Source organism: Phaethon aethereus (genome assembly GCF_964289735.1).
Source record: "Phaethon aethereus genome assembly, chromosome: 13".
Taxonomy (NCBI): domain Eukaryota; kingdom Metazoa; phylum Chordata; class Aves; order Phaethontiformes; family Phaethontidae; genus Phaethon; species Phaethon aethereus.
Window position 1 is genome coordinate 1,668,743 of NC_138589.1, and position 15,836 is coordinate 1,684,578.

The 15,836-nt window shown below is 54.4% G+C and overlaps 1 protein-coding gene across 1 annotated transcript in view; it reads right to left on the bottom strand.

Annotated features, from left to right (window-relative positions):
- The window catches only part of CPNE2 (copine 2), a 39,706-nt gene extending 24,207 nt beyond the window's left edge, over nt 1-15,499 (bottom strand). The window contains exons 1-4 of the mRNA XM_082005739.1: nt 15,305-15,499; nt 7,781-7,960; nt 4,168-4,242; nt 1,050-1,121 (exon numbers count right to left, since the gene is read on the bottom strand). Of these exons, the coding sequence (XP_081861865.1) occupies nt 1,050-1,121; nt 4,168-4,242; nt 7,781-7,960; nt 15,305-15,472 (495 nt within the window). The 5' untranslated portion in view covers nt 15,473-15,499. The remainder of the gene's footprint in view (nt 1-1,049; nt 1,122-4,167; nt 4,243-7,780; nt 7,961-15,304) is intronic.
- Between the last annotated feature and the right edge of the window lie 337 nt (nt 15,500-15,836).

The window sequence follows — 15,836 nt, forward strand, 5'->3', positions numbered from 1 at the left end:
CAGCGACGTGCTGCGTGGTGCGGGAGGGTGGTACCCCCCCGGGGCTGCAGCCTTACCCCCTGTGGTTTTTTGTTTCGCCGCTTCTTCCCCCCCGTCTTTCCTAAGCTTAAATGATTTTTACCCAGCTCCCACGGCTGCATTTCATCCATGACAAATAAGCGACCCGAAGATGCTGAGTTTTGCCAGTTTCCTCGTCCAGGGACCATTTTACTTCGCGTTCTGCTCTGAAGGGCCATCAGCATCCTTTGCCCATAAGCAGGACTTCGAGCTGGGTCATAGGGCTCGGCAAAGAAACCTCGTTAGCTCTTGGTAGCGTCAGGCAGTCACCGAGGCAAACCAGAGGAAGGACCTTTCTGCTGGCATCTACTGATAAACGGAGGGAGTCGCGGAAAGAACGGGATTTATCAGTTTTTAGCTTACTTAAACACAGTCCTTAACCCAGCGTAAGCAGGTAGACACTTAATGTCTGTACCTCGACTGTGGTTCCGAAGGGCAGCAGACCGACACGTATCGTGTCCTAGTTGAAGGATACACCAAAAGATGCCACCTCTGCATAACCTGGTAGAGGAACTTGGTTGCAAACCAGGTTAGAAAAGCAACTCCTGCTCATGGAACAAGCGATGCCGCCAGTGAAGTCGCCGACGCAAGCGGACCCCGCCGTGAAACCCCAGCCCTTGCTTTGCAAGGGAGCAGAGGCTTTTTCTTGGGGTGCTGGGGTTGACCCTCGGCCACGTCTCAGAGGCAGCCACCAGCTCGAGGGCATCTGCCAGCCTCTTTAGGAAATGCCGTTATTTAGGGATTCCTCAACAGGGGCATTTGGCTCCTCGCACTAGGCAGGGTAAGCAGGAGGGCCAGAAAAGAGCCGTTTCCAGCAGGTGGGAAGAACGCTTGGGTAAACCAGGGATCCGTCCGGTTTGGACAACAGGACTGGACAACCCACGTCTTCTGCCCCAGGAAATACCCTTCTGCCTGGATGCTGCTTCTCCCTGGTTTGAAAACTGAGGGCCGTCCCGCCAATAACGCAATCCCCCATACCCAACCCCGCTCACCTTTTTATCCAGTTTTCTGCCGGCCACGCTCAGAGTTATCACCCTGTTATCCGAGAGCTCCTGGGCAGCTATCTGAAAGACAAGGGAGAGCTGCACTTATTTTCAGCGTGAAAAGTAAGTGAACACCAAAACCCATCTCCCAGCTAAGAGACAGCACGATCTAACGCATGTGATATTTCACTGTTGAGGCGTTCAACTAATTTTACCTTTGCAGGTCAATTTGGGACCAAAGCCTACTGCCCGGCTCCTCCCTGGAACGGAGAAGGATGGAGGAAAAGCCCAAATTTCCCCTGGACAGGCATTGCCGTTTACCTTGCGCCGAGGCAGCGACCCGCTGGCGTCAAGACAAAACCGGGCATGTTTTTTTTAGCAGGCTGCCAGCTACGATGCTGGTGATGCTGCAGCCGGAGCCCCTGGCACACCCACCGACCTCCACAGCCTCATCGCTGGGGCTGGGTCCATGTGAAACACCCCGGCAGAGCTGGGGGTCCATAGGTGCAACTAAACCCCTCAAGCGGACAACCTGAAGGGAGAATGAGCTGCCAGGACACCCCAAGCAGTCTCCTTCCCCCATGCCATCGGGTCTCAAATTATGCTAATGATAAACTCATGCCTTTTCTTGGGTCTCGCATGGCTTTTCTGCACCAGGGCTTCTTCAGGACCTAGAGAAGCCTCCAAGGACTGAGCCGCAAGGAAGCAGGAGCCGTGGAAAGCCTTGCCAGCAGGATGTGCCTCCTCATCCTCCATGTCCCAAGCCGGAGGATGGGAAAAGCAGCTGCCCCAGCTCTTGGGGAAGATGCCAGTGGCACCAAGGACTCGAGCCCTGTCCCCGCGCCCGACGAGACAGCCCCGAAGATGAAAACCCCGCCGTTGCTCCTGCGGAGCTACAGCGGGCGGTGGTGCAGCCCAGATTGCTTCAGTTTAAGAGACTTTATTCACGTGTGCTCCAGAAGGGCTTCGGCTGCCAGCCACCAGTGGGCCGGTTTTGTCTGGAACGTGGTCTGATGAGTCTCTTGGTATTTTAAGAAAGGGAATGTTTATAACAAAAAAACCCCACATTTATTCACTTCTGTTACCAGCCGTTTTCTGAATCACTTGTGTTTTTTTTTTTATTGTATTTTTTATTTTTCCTCCCCTCAAGGCTGCATCCTGCCCAAGCATCTGCTCCCCACGTCTCCCTCCTCCGCTCCCCGGGGCGGGATGAGCCGTCACCCAGCACCCCGGGCCGCAGCATCCTCCCCGGGTAGGAGCCGGAGCCGGCACGGCCGGGAAGACGGCGCGGGCATTTCCCTCACGCGCTCCCGAGCGTGGCTGCCGCCGAGGAGGCTGTCCCTCGCCGGAGGCATGCTGCGCAACGACGGCACGGCTTTTCGGAAGGCTCCCAGAAACCGAGGGGACGGTTTTCCGCAGATCGGAAGGCTGCTGGCGCGTCGGAGAGCGGGGAGGAGGCGGAGATGCAGTGTTTGAATCCGCCTGGGCCACCGGGCAAAGGGACGAGCCACAGCTCCCCAGCAACCTCCCAGCCTTTCCAGGGAGGACTTTCCCTTTGGTCCCCAGAAGACGTGTCCATCGCACGCAAAACCCAATGTCCCCCTCTGCCCCGCGCAGCCATGGTGCCAAAGTTCCCTATTGCAAAGACACGGCGTCGGTTTCGTCCCCCGCCTAGTCCTCGGCGGGCGTGCACGGGCACAAAAACCAGCGCGAGGAAGAGGAGCTGTGGGGAAGCGGATGAAATTTGCCCTTTGCTGATCCCCACGAAAGCGCATCCAGTTGGTCTCCAGCATTTTAGAGCTGGCTGGAGGCGACGTGAAAGCCAGACTGCGCAGGTAAACCAGGTGCGTCCTTGCGCCACACTGCCGCAGGCTGCTGGTGGCATCTTCTCTTGGCCAACATGGACAATAACGTCCCCACCGCTTGTGCCTCCAGAGGTGAGCAGCAAAGACCTTGGGATCGACTTCTACAAACGTAGTGGCTCGCTTCGGGATTTTCCCCATCTCTTCAAACCTAGGGACCCTCACGCGATCCCATCCAGCCAGCCGAGGTTCTGCTGTTGCATTCAGCCCTCTGGCATCTCGGTTAAGAAACAGGATACTTGGACAAGACGGAAGGGGATGAGGAAGGCAGGGTTTGGCTCCAAACTCCATGTTTTTTATGAGTGAGTCCAAAGCAGAAGCTTGCTCCTTGGTTGGTGTCCATGGCCTGTGCTCCAGTGCCGTGCCAAGCGGTGAGGAAAGGTGTCCGCCACACGACGCTGTTGTCATCACCAAGCCAGGGCAAAAAAAGAAAAATAAAAACCAAAGCAGATCAGAAAATTGCCCCAATGGTACCAAATGAAGTAGACGTCTCGGACCCTTTGATTTTTTAATGACATGTTAGTGACAGATCGAGACCTTCCTTTTTTTTTTTTTTTAAAGCGTGTAACCGTTGAACTTGACTGGAAACTTCTCACCTCGTCCAGCACTTCCCACTCAAGCGTCGGACAGGACATCGAGAGCCGGCTCCTCAGGGATGCCACAGGGCATCCGGCACCGCTTGTGAACTCCTCCGCGGCTTTTCCTCTTGCGTTTTCAAGACTAACTGCAGCAACTAAGAGAGACAAGCTGGCAGCATCTTCCCAGCCTCCAGAGCAAACAGCGATGGAGATGCCCTTGCAGCAGCCGGGTCCTGGGCTTTTAAACCCTTCCAGCGCTTTTAAACCTGACCGACGTTTAACTCCTTGCTGGCCTTTCCTTCCATGCCTTCGCTGCCCGTCTGCGCCTCTCGCAAAACCCGTAAGAGGGGAGAGATCCAAAACCGATGGGAGATGCACCTTAAATTTCATCTGTTCTTTTCTTTTTTAAAAAAAAAAAACACATCACTAAAGAGGTCGGCGGCGGGAAGGCCACTGCTCTCGGGCGCAGCGGCCGCTGCTACGAGAGTTGTCACTACGGCACAGCTCCCGTCCTCCTCCCGCGAACAAAACCACCCATCGCTGGCAAAGGAATCAGCCCTCAACCGATGAAGAATGTTCATCAGTTGAACCCCAGCCCCCCGGGCCCCGGGTGAGCGTCCTGCATTGCGCACCAGGTTATTAACCGCCTTTACACACTCCATAGGTAACGTAAAGGAGCAACCGTACCGTTATCGTCCCTTTCCCAGCTGGCTTGCCGTTCCCCAAAAGGAGAGTCCGTGTTATTTTCTTGCTGGAGACGATCTAGAGGGGCCAAAGAAAACAAAATCGTGACTGTACAAGTGACCAAAAGCAGACTCATCAGCAACTGATCATCGCTCACGTTGGTTAGTTCAGATGAAGCGCTCACAGCGGTAGAAGACAAGACACCATGTTTTGGGGACAGCCATGGTGCTGTGAATACCACCACTGTGACCCGAGCCCATGGGGTGCTGGGCACGAGAGGCTGAAGCATCGCCTCCCCTTGGGCCCAGGGACCGGCTCTTTGCATGGAGGAGGTCAGCGGGACCTCACCCAGCCAGAGCTACCGTGAGTTGTTCCCAGCAAAATCGCAGCTCAACTTCTCAAACCCCGTTTGAAATACTTCTGGCATGACCCCCGCCACCAACTTGCTTTCAGGCCACGTTTCCACGGGCGAGTCCTGACGACCAGCGCCGTTCCAGACCCCCCACATGGCTGCTGCCACCGAGCAAGGAACAAGGGTCAGCACCCAAAGGCATGTCCTCCCCTTCGCTTCTGGCTTGTAAGAGGCCGGACAGGACAACGTGGCAGCTGAACTAAACCCCCTGAGGTTTTTCCCAGCTCGCCTGCAGATCTGGGGATCCCGTAAGTTTTCCCCATGAGGCGCAGACCCCCACATGGGGGTCCAGCGACCTGCTGGAACCATCTGTGCTCTGCTCCCATACCTAGAGGGGACCCTTTCGAGGTCTAGAGGTTGCAGTTTAAAAAAATGCCATCCCATCCATCCTCCTGCCTCCACCTTTGGTCCTACGTCACAGTCAGAAAATAATAACGATTAAAAAAAAAAACCCCTTAATGAAATGGCTTAACTTGTGGCTCCTGCCATCCAGGTGACCCAGCCATGCTTGGCTTCCCCTCGTTGCTCCCCAGAAATGTTGTCCTCCCTCCGGGGAGACCTTATTGCAGCCTTCCCGTACTTAAAGGGGGCTTCGAAGAAAGATGGGACAGACTTTTTAGCAGGGCCTGTAGCAACAGGACAAGGGGTAATGGTTGTAAACTAAAGGAGGGGAGATTTGGATGAGACATAGGGAAGACATTTTTCACATGGAGAGTGGTGAAACCCTGGCCCAGGTTGCCCAGAGAGGTGGTAGATGTGCCGTCCCTGGACACATCCCAGGTCAGGTTGGACGGGGCTCTGAGCAACCCGCTTGAGTTGGAGATGTCCCTGCTCATGGCAGGGGGGTCAGACAGATGACCTTGAAAGGTCCCTTCCCACCCAAACTGTTCTATGTGATTCTTGCAATTTCAAGGCAAAAACCCTTTCCCGCTGTGGCTTGCCAGCCAAGCCCCGGTGCTTTTGATCCGCAAACGCATGGGAATCACCAGCCAGCGTAACCAGATGTTTCTGCCACGCTGTGTAGAGGGAGGCGAAATCTCCTCGCAACCCGGGCTAGAAGAAACCACAGACACCCTCCAGCCTGCAATTTGCTCTCTGTTACATTTCGTTTGGCCACAGAGGTCATTACCGGCCCATGAATGACCCAACCATCCTTCCAAGTCTTACCACAGACCTAATTAGCTACAACAAAACGATCTGGCTGATCTGACAGAGCTCCGATGCAATCTCGAAATTGAGAAGTCAGACTGTGCGGTTGTTCCTGCCCACAGCTGCTCTCCTTCCCTTCGACAAGCTGATCGTGCCTCAAAACTGGGCAGGCTCACGGAAACATCTCACCGGACAAAATCTAGGCATCAGAAAAGCCACAGCAGGGTATGACCGGGCTGTGCTGCAAGCCCGTGCTGGCCACAAGGAGGGGAGGCTAAGAGAGAATTTCGGGGGAAGAAAGAAGATGAGAAGATCCCTCCGTTCCCAAGCTGGTGTCTCTTTGTGGACTAAAGGCGACCAAGACGCTCACATGGGAACCGCTGCAAAAACTGGGCACACGCATAAGCCAAGTTCCCTTTTGCAGAGCGTAAATACTTGCATGACATGACAGAAGCTCCCAGCTGCCTTTTTTTTCTGACGGATGAAGACCACCAGCTGTGCCTAAAGACACAGCGGACAGTTACACCATGCCCGTCAGCCACCGTTCTGAGCAAGCACCGTGGATGTGGGACCTGCCAACAGCTGCCCATCCCCACCGTTACCACAACCACAGGATGGCCTGTCCAGTCTCTGAGCTAATCACCTTTCAAAGCACCAGAAAGGGTTGGGCTCATCTGGGAAGACCCAACAAGCAGGAGGAGATAGGTCAGACCCTTCCACCTTCCTCCCCAGCGCATATGGGTAACGTTCCCCTCCGGCAAGAGCCTGCAGAGCCCTGGACTTCTGCAGAGCCACATTTAGGAACAGTAAGGTTTCCCCTCCGTTTCCTTATGTCCATAAATTCTCTGCTTGCAGCTTCCACCAAGACCGTGACCTTCACAACAAGAATTGCTGAACTGCCCCACACCAGAAGTGGCTGCGTTTCAGCCACAGGAGAATTAACGGCAAAGGGTGGGTTTGGTCTAAATCACTGAACGCCGGCCTGGGCTGTTGCCTACACCGTCTCTTGACACCTGCAGGAGCAGAAGTAGGTCATCACAGAGCAATTCCAAAAACCCAGATGCTAAACCTCAAACTCTGTAAAGGCCAGTGCTCTTCTAGCAACGTCAAGCCCTTGAGCTGGCAATGGGGAGGTCATTTGGCCCCCCTTGCCACGTGCAGTGCCATGTTGCGGTCTGTCTAACAAAGCAATCGCATTCATGAGCATCCGTGAACATCTTGTGCCGGCTGTCCGTGGTTGACCCCCCTATTACAGCGTCTGCTTCCCTGTGGTTCCCACCACCGAGCACAACGGTTTCTCCCGGCCCCTGCGCTGGTGCCAGGTACCACAGCAGCCCCGAGCAGCCAGATGCTGCAAAATAAAGGAAAAAATCCTCCTCGTTCCCTGCCTCTGAGTCAGAGCGAGCTCAGAGGACAAAGACATTCAGAGAATGTAGCTGCCAGCTTCTAACAGGGTCTGGGCTCATGAATGCAAAGACCTTCCAAAAGGCTTATAAATTGCATTGTGTCCTGAAAGCTTTCCCACAGGAAAAGCGGAAGACACATTCCTGCACCAAGACACTAAAGTAGGAGAGGTGATTCGCTACACAACGGCAATGGACAAAGCTTTGAAAAATAAAAAGAAAAACAAAACTGAGATAGAAAGGCAGACCGCAATGCATCCTAACTGTAGACATCTGGAGGTTTCCCAATTCCACATCCAAGCTGGTCATCAGGGCTTTTACTATACCCATGGTCAGACGCTGGTACCTCCAAAAGCTTCCAGTTGATGTCCCTCTGCAGGGACAAGCAAAAGCCCACACTGTGGCTAGCTTAGACTTGAGCAAGTAGCCAATAGCCCCAACGTGGGACAGTTCAACCTCAACAGTTGAAGCGTGACAAACGAACGAAACAAGGATCTAAAACAATTGCAAGGTTTTAGCATGTGTCGCCAGGAAGGACTCAGAAAATTTTAGAGGAGATCAGATTCGCAGCTCTAGCCCCCACCCTGTGTCTGACGGGATTTGGGGTCCCTTTGCTGGAGGACAGCGAGCTGCAGGGACCTCGGAGACTCACCATGCCCAGCGTGCAGGAGAATTCGCCCAGGAAGTCATGTTCGTACAGCTGCATGCTCGACTTGTCCTGGTCAAACAGGGCGAACTTGAGCTTCTGCACTTCTTCAAAGTGGTAGTCAATGATGAACTTCTTGGCAAAAGCTGGGTTGAGGTTGTTCACAGCTGTCTCTGTCCTGTCGAGCTGCAAAGAAAAAACGAAGAGGCATTTAGGCGTCTGCGTCTTGCCTCTTTGTCACTGCCCTCTCTCTTCAAGAGACATGACTTCATGACTTCAGCCAAAGCCGCCCAGAAATCCTGCAGTGACCATCAGAGGGTGAGCGCAGCAGGCGTTCAGCAGAGCTATCCCTAAATGCACCCATAATACCCAGCATATGAGGGGTGGGACCCGTCTAAATGAGTAACGACGCTTCACGCAGAGTGCTGCATCCCCAGGGATGGGGTGCACGGGGCTGTACAAGCCCACCCCGGCCAACAGCCAGGACAGGAGCACCCACCCAGCCAAGGCTCAGCGCGGACTCGAAGCTCGTTGAAGCCGGAGCCGTTTCATTGTGTTTCCAAGCCCTGTTCTCCCAGGAGCTGAAGCTCTCACGCACCTCCGATCCTCACCCGGACACAGCTGTAATGCCAAACCTGTTTCTTTCAGGCTGTGCAGCTAACACAAGGACAAGCAAAACAAGAAAAAGTGTCACGAGCCAGAGCAGCAACCCTCTAACATTTCTCTCTAGACCTCAAACCAAAACACTCGTGTGGTTTCTTCTTTCTTGGCCTTCCGTGGGAAAAAAAAGAGAGAGAAAAAAAAAATCACTGAGGCCATTTTTCATCGATTTCATCAAGTGTCAGGAGAAACAAGAGGCCGAAAAGACCCAGAAGACAAGACTTCAACAGGCTTTGCCATATCCTGAGCTATTGCGAGCAGCCTGGAAGGGACGACGTCTCCAACGGCTTGGAAGGGCAAGCGCACGGAGGACGACGGCAACTGGAAGGCGCGTGGGGAACCTGCGGTCGGAGGGGAAGAACCGCGGCGGTCTGCAGTGTCCCGCAGCCGAGAGCGGCCATCAGAGCCGAGGAAACCTGGCAGGCAGCCACTGGAAGCGTGGGCTTAGCGATGCAGCGTGGTGCGGGCGGACAGGAAGCCTTGCGTGAGCCAAAAAAGGGGAAAAAAATAGAAATCCCAGGGACAGCCGTGCCGGAGGTCCCGGGACGCTGCCCTCTGATGACGGAGCATCAGTCCCACACCCTGTAACTCGGACCGCAGGAGGGCTGGGAGGACGGCGGCTCCAGCCAGGCTCCCGACGCTGGCTCGCACAGAGACGGCAACCCACGGTTTTAGCCGAAGTGGCAGAAACTGGGAAAACCGGGAAACTGAGGGCTGAGAAAAGCTGGCGTGTTTACTTCTGGAAGACAATGGCCAAGGAGGGGCTGAACTCTAACGTCAGGACCCATCGTCTCTGCCAGGCCATCACCCATCCCGAGAGGCACCAGGGAAGGGCAAGTTTGGAGGATGCTGGCGGCACAGCCTGAGCACTGAACAAGAAATGAAGGGGGAAAACCCCTCCAGCAAGCAAACCAAGCAGGAGCTTTTGTCAGGAGAGCAGCTATCAGTATCGTAAAGAGGTGGCTGCGGGTTTGCGAAGGGTGTCCTGCCCCAGGCAGCCCCACGGGAAGTGCCGACGGCTCCGAGCATCCAAGCCGGAACCAGGCACGTGCCCACCAGAGGAGCTGGCAGTGTCGGCCTTTTGGCCTTTGGAAAGACCACCCCATCTGCCTGCAGGACAGCACGGAGACCCCGGCCATGCCGCAGCCCTGACCAGCATCCCACCTCGTCTCGCAGCTGGGACACCCGCTCTCAGGCAAGGCTGAGCCACCTTCACAGCCCAGGTCCCAGGGCAAGACCTCTGTGGAAAGCAGCCCCCACGCCGGCATCCGTGGGCAGTGCCAGAGCCAAGAATAAGCTCGGCAGAGCAGAAAAAAGCCTAAAAAAAAAAAGCCTAAAAAAACCCCACAAACACATACCTTAGTCCCAAAGAAACTCATTCAGCACAGGGAGGCAGGTTTTGGAGGGACGGAGTGGAAATGTGATGAGATCGCTATATATACCAACTATCACAGTGTTTTTTTGAAGTTGGTTGCTTAGTCTGTCTTAATTGCCAAGAAACGCTGAAAGTAAATGCTGTGTTCCCAGAACTGCCACCTGCTGCACTCCAGGGAATCAAATACATCAACACCAGCGGGCTGTAAGCTTCACACAGCTTCACACAGATCCTTCCCTCTCTGCCGCCATCCCGTACCAAAGGACGCCAAACGTCTGCTTGGAGATGCAGTGGACCAGGAGCGGTGGGCATCCATGAGCTCTACCTCATTTCAGCAGCGCAACGCACGCAAGTCCCCTTTCAAGCCTAGGAGACAGGACTGCGCAGGCAACAGAGATGGATTTTAGCTCCTTCCATGTTCTCTGAACTACAGGGAAGCCGGGGACTGAGGGAAACCAGTCCTCTTGTTCCCAGGCACCAGCCTGAAGGAGGCAACTTAAGGTCCCATCTCCAGCTTTGCCCTGGAAGGGGTGGCCCGGGGAAGGGGAAGAAAAACCCATCACAAGTGTCTTGAACTAACACTTTGGAGGGATGGGGCTTCCTTCAACACCCGGATTAAACTGCGTGATTATTCTCACAGAATCACACACAGAATCATTAAGGTTGGAAAAGACCTTTAAGATCATCAAGTCCAACCATCAACCCAACACCAGCATGCCCACTAAACCGTGTCCTGTTCTCCTGCCTATTGTCAGTGTGAAGCACAAGATCACAAGCCCCAGCTGATTGCTGCACATGGTTTGGTCTTTGGTTTGATGACCAGCGGTCACCTTGCCCATGACCATCATGTACAAAACCTCTTCACACCACCTCCACCAGGAGACAAGCATGCCGTCAGCTCCTGCCTTCCCCTCCACCCTCAACGCTTACAGGTCTGCGTTCCCCATAAAAAGCAGAGGTGGCTTCGCCACCCAAGAGCAGAAAAGCACAAGGATTTTAAGAGGCAACCAGGCTAATTAAAGATATCTCTTTGGACAAGAGTCTTGATTCCACAAAACGAGCACAAACGGGGAAATCATGTCCAGCAACAGCCCTTGTGTTCAATGAACGCAGCCGGAGAGTCCTCCGGCATCCGAAGGGAGGTTGGCGAGAGACCTTCAAGCATCCCCAGCACGTGGAGATGCTTGATGCTCCCACACGTGGAGATACTCTCCCAAGTGCCAAGGAGAGCTCGAGCTGAAGGCACAGGGCTGGCCAGATGACTCTGAGCAGCACAAAGGCAGCGGCACGGCTGAGTCATGTGTCCCCGCTCCTGGCATCGCAGGCCAGGTCTTTCATGGCGCCTGCGAGATGACATCATCGGGCAGAACATCTAAATGTCACCCGTCTTCATGTCACTTCTCGGCCTGTGGTTTGTTGTCCCTCCCTCCCCCATCCCTTCCGAGGCTGATTCAGAAAGGTTTTTTTTTAATTCCTGTTAAGCTCAGCAAGACAAAATAATTGTGTTTGGGAACAAATGTGACAGCCAGAAGGAACAGCGAGCAGAAACCTTTCTGTCGGCATCAGCTGGTGCCGCAGCCCCGTCACCAGATGCTGGCACCACCGCGGCTGGGGCTGGTCCTGGAGGAGGAGACCCACTTCCTAAGCCGGGTCCGATGGTTGGGATGTGTCGCTAGCCCGGTGTGGAGGACATGGGCAGTGTGGTGGGATGCAACATGCTAACCTCCACCGGAACCGCAGCAGCGGAGCGCCAGACGACCTGCCGCTCAAGGCCGACGTCCACAGAATCACAGAATCGTTAAGGTTGGAAAGGACCTTTGAGATCATCAAGTCCAACCGCCAACCCAACACCACCGTGCCCACTAAACCGTGTCCCCAAGTGCCACGTCTACACGTTTTTTTGAACACTTCCAGTGATGGTGACGGTAGTCCAGTGCCTATCGTGCCAATTAAAAAGAAGCTAAAAATAGCAGAGGAGAAGCAAAAGGAAAAATAAAACCACCACACGTTTGTATTGTAAACAGAGCTTTGGAATCAAAACTGCTGGACTGAAACATTACTGACAGAAAGAGAAATTGTACTGAAAAGTACAGTCAGGTCAAAGAGATGACACCTATCAAGGCTGGAAAGCTCATTAGTCTCACCCAGGCTGCTGAGCAAAGTTAATTGCACACCATGGTAAGGTGAGCTTTGCCCCTACAACCTCCCCGCTGGCAGCAAGGAGATCCGCTGCAGGACACCCTAAAGCGATGCCCATTGATTCACCAGCTCTTTGGCCAAGCGCTCTAAGACTGCCCAACTGGTCCAAGTATGTGAAAAATGAGACCACCTAATTTCCCAGGAATTGTGATGATTTTTATTTGGCTTACATGACTTAATGCCCTTCAGCTCCTCATTTTGTGCTGCATCCGACCCTGGTGCCTGTATCCATCCGTCACACCCCCACGCTCTGCTTACCTGCTCCCTCTCAGACCAGCTGATAAGGCGTCTTACACTACCTACAACTGCACTTATAAAATGAAACCTCCATGTTTTTTCTCCAGGCATTGTTAGCCCAAAGCCTTTCCCACTGTAGCCAAAAGGTTTTTCTTAGGCGCAGAGCTAAAAGCTCTTCCACAGACTCCGGAGTTTGGATTCACGACACCAATTTTATCACAGTCGGCACCTTGCCCAACTCGGATTGCTGCTGCAGGAGATGGTGACTACAGCTTCTCCACATGAGATGCTGAACAGTCAATAAAGCACCACAAAAACCATCCTTAGGGGTTCCCAGTCCATGTTGTGCACACCCTGACCGCAAAACCAAGCCCAAGACGTGCATCTGCCTGGGAAGACACACCCAAGTGGGGCCTCTTGCTGTTGCAGCAGCACTGCTGGTGACAACCAAGGCCATGCTGCTCAGAGCCAATATGGGCAACCTCTGGATGAGAACTGTGGTGCCGGCAGCACGCACAGCACCCGGTCCCCGACACAGCATACCCCTCAGCCCCTTCCCTGCGGGAGGGGGATTTTCAGAGGAATACACATCCAGTTGGCGGGTATGCCGGGAAGCAAGCTTTTGGGATCAAGCCAACAGTTTACTTAGCGCTACGAGATAATTCAGACAGCTGCTGAGGGTCAATTCCCTTGCGCTCCATTATCCTGGTTAGCGGCAGCCTCGTCCCGCTGAAGCAGAGGGCTAGGAACCACACTCAAGAGCTCCTTGTGCACTGTCTGCATCTCAGAGAGGATGGGTTTGTCTCCTGCTCACCCACGGCTGGGGATGGCACAACCACGGAGTCCTCCTGTCCTGTTACCAGTGGGTAGGGAGGGAGAGGAATGGGTCTGTCCCATCCTCCAGCTCTTGGCTCCTTTAGCGCATGCAAGGAAAATAAAAATACACCACCCTCCAGCTGCGGGAGCATGGCAGCGCGCTCCTCAGTGCCCACAGCCCACGGGCTACAAGCAGCCACGCACATCTGCTGAGCGGGACGTCCCGGTGCAGCAGGGACACCCAAAGCCAGCAAGGATAGTTGTAGGATCACAGGCTGGTTTGGGTCGGAAGGGACCTTTGAAGAACATCTAGTCCAGCGCCATGCCGTGGGCAAGGACATCTGTCACAAGACCAGGTTGCTCAAAGCTCCGTCCAACCTGACCTTGAACACTTCCAATGACGGGGCATCCACAACTTCCCTGGGCAACCCGTGCCAGTGTCCCAACACCCTCATTGTAAAAAATTTCTTCTTCATGTCCAACCTAAACCTACCTTCTTCCAGCTTAAAACTGTTGCCCCTTGATCTGTCACTACAAGTCTTGGTTAAAAGTCTATCCTCATCTTTCTTATAAGTCCCCCTTATATATAGGAAGGCCACAATGAGGTCTCCCCGGAGCCTTCTCTGCTCCAGGCTGAGCCCCCCCAGCTCTCCCAGCCTGGCCTCCCAGCAGAGCTGTTCCAGCCCTCGGAGCGTTGCTGGGGCCTCCTCTGGCCCTGCTCCAGCAGGTCCGTGTCTCTCCCGTGCCGAGGGCTCCAGAGCTGGACGCAGCCCTGCAGGGGGGTCTCCCCAGAGCGGGGCAGAGGGGCAGGATCCCCTCCCTCGCCCTGCTGGCCACGCGGCTTTGGGGGCAGCCCAGGACACGGGTGGCTTCTGGGCTGCAAGCTCACGTTGCCGGCTCGTGTCCAGCTTTTCACCTACCACGACCTCCAGGTCCTTCTCCATGGGGCTGCTCTCCATCCCTTCATCCCCAGCCTGTGCTGATACCGGGGGGTTGCCCCGAGCCAGGTGCCAGACCCTGCACTTGGCCTTGTTGAACATCATAAGATTTGCATGAGTCTGTCCAGTCCTCCAGTCTGTCACGGTCCCTCTGGATGGCATCCCTTCCCTCAAGCAAATCAACTGCACCGCTTGGCTTGGTGTCATCTCTGCAAACTCGCTGAGGGTGTAATCCCACTGTCTACGTCATGACATCTCCCCTCCTCTCTTGCTGTAGGAATTACCTTTCTCATTTGTAAGGAGATGGCTTCTGAAACCAAGCGAATAACAAGATCATCTGCAGTTTCTTCTCAGGGCCTCCCGGTATCAAATACAGCACGTATTTATGAGATTTCTGGTAAGAAGGAAAGACCAGTGTCTGCAACGAGATCATTCAGGATTTGCCAGCCGGTTGCTGTCTGTCTGCAGCTGAACTGATCTAACCCCTTGTCCACCCAGCTCTCAAGAGTCTCCTTCCCCATCCCATTGTCCTGCCCTCTCCACAACCAGTCTGTGAAATGCCTGGCTTGAAGACCGTTGACCTTGATATACTTCTTGAAGGGGGCCACAGGTATTGAGAGCACAAGCTGCCCTGGAGAGCGTTTTTCCGTTGGACTGACCTGCCCAACCCTCACTCCTGGCCCCCAGAAAGAGCCAACCTTTCAAGTGAAACCCAGAGACCAGCTTCCTGTGCAACTCAGGATCCAAGAAGTGGCTTATCTTGACCTGGAAACACGCCCCGTCACAGAATCACTGAATCATTAAGGTTGGAAAAGACCTTTAAGACCATCAAGTCCAACCATCAACCCAACACCACCATGCCCAGTAAACCATATCCTGAAGTGTATCCTGAAGTCGCAAGCAGGACCTCACAACATCTAACTGTCACATGGGACCAGCACTTCAGGCACCCAAATCCGAAGCACCCTCAGCTTACAGCAGACTGAGAAGGGGCTGGGACCACTTTGAAGGTGGCAAGATCCTTTCACACCTGCCACGCGCCTTGCCAGAGGTTGGCATTTTGAGATACACAGTTAAATGTAGCCCCCATGACCAAGCAGAAAGCACCGATGAGGAAAGGACCAGTTGCAAAGCACAGAACGATTAACACACCGGCGCCGTGCGCACAGCCTCAGGAGGACCAGAAGAGCATCCATCTCCTGTCGGGGAGTAACGAGGACCAGCCTTGTAGCAGAGCACAGAGGGAGGAGACACCAGCACGGGCAAACCACAGGAGGAGGAAATCCACACAGCTTCAGGACTTACCTCCACCCACTTCCCGTTGACCTCCATGAAGAGGACGCAGAAGGGGTCAGATTTGGAAGTGACATCCCTGTCCAGAAGGTTTTGGCCACAGATGGACAACTCGACTTTGCAGACGCAGTACTGGGAGCCGATGGGCCCCACTGGCGTGGAAGTCACGGTGTACGCCATGGACGCCAGCGGCAGCAGCTCCAGGCAGTCTGAGGGATACAAGAACGGAGAGAAACCTCAGTGCAAGCAGAAAGGCAGAAAACGCTCTATGGGCCCCGGTGGGTTGGGCACAGACAGAGGGGCCACACCCAGAGCTTCATGCTCTAAGTCACACTCAATAAGTTATGAGGTTCTCCTGGCTCCAGAGCATCTGCCCTGCCCAGTCACCATCCCCATGTGGCCACCACACCAGACGTCCTGAGTGGGAGCCCAGCAGAGCACCTACAACCTGCCTTGGTTTTGCTCCATAAATAACAGTTTTTCAAGGAGAGGTAACATCTTCTGCTCAGCCCCCCAACAGAGTGGAGGGTCCCCAACCTCTTCT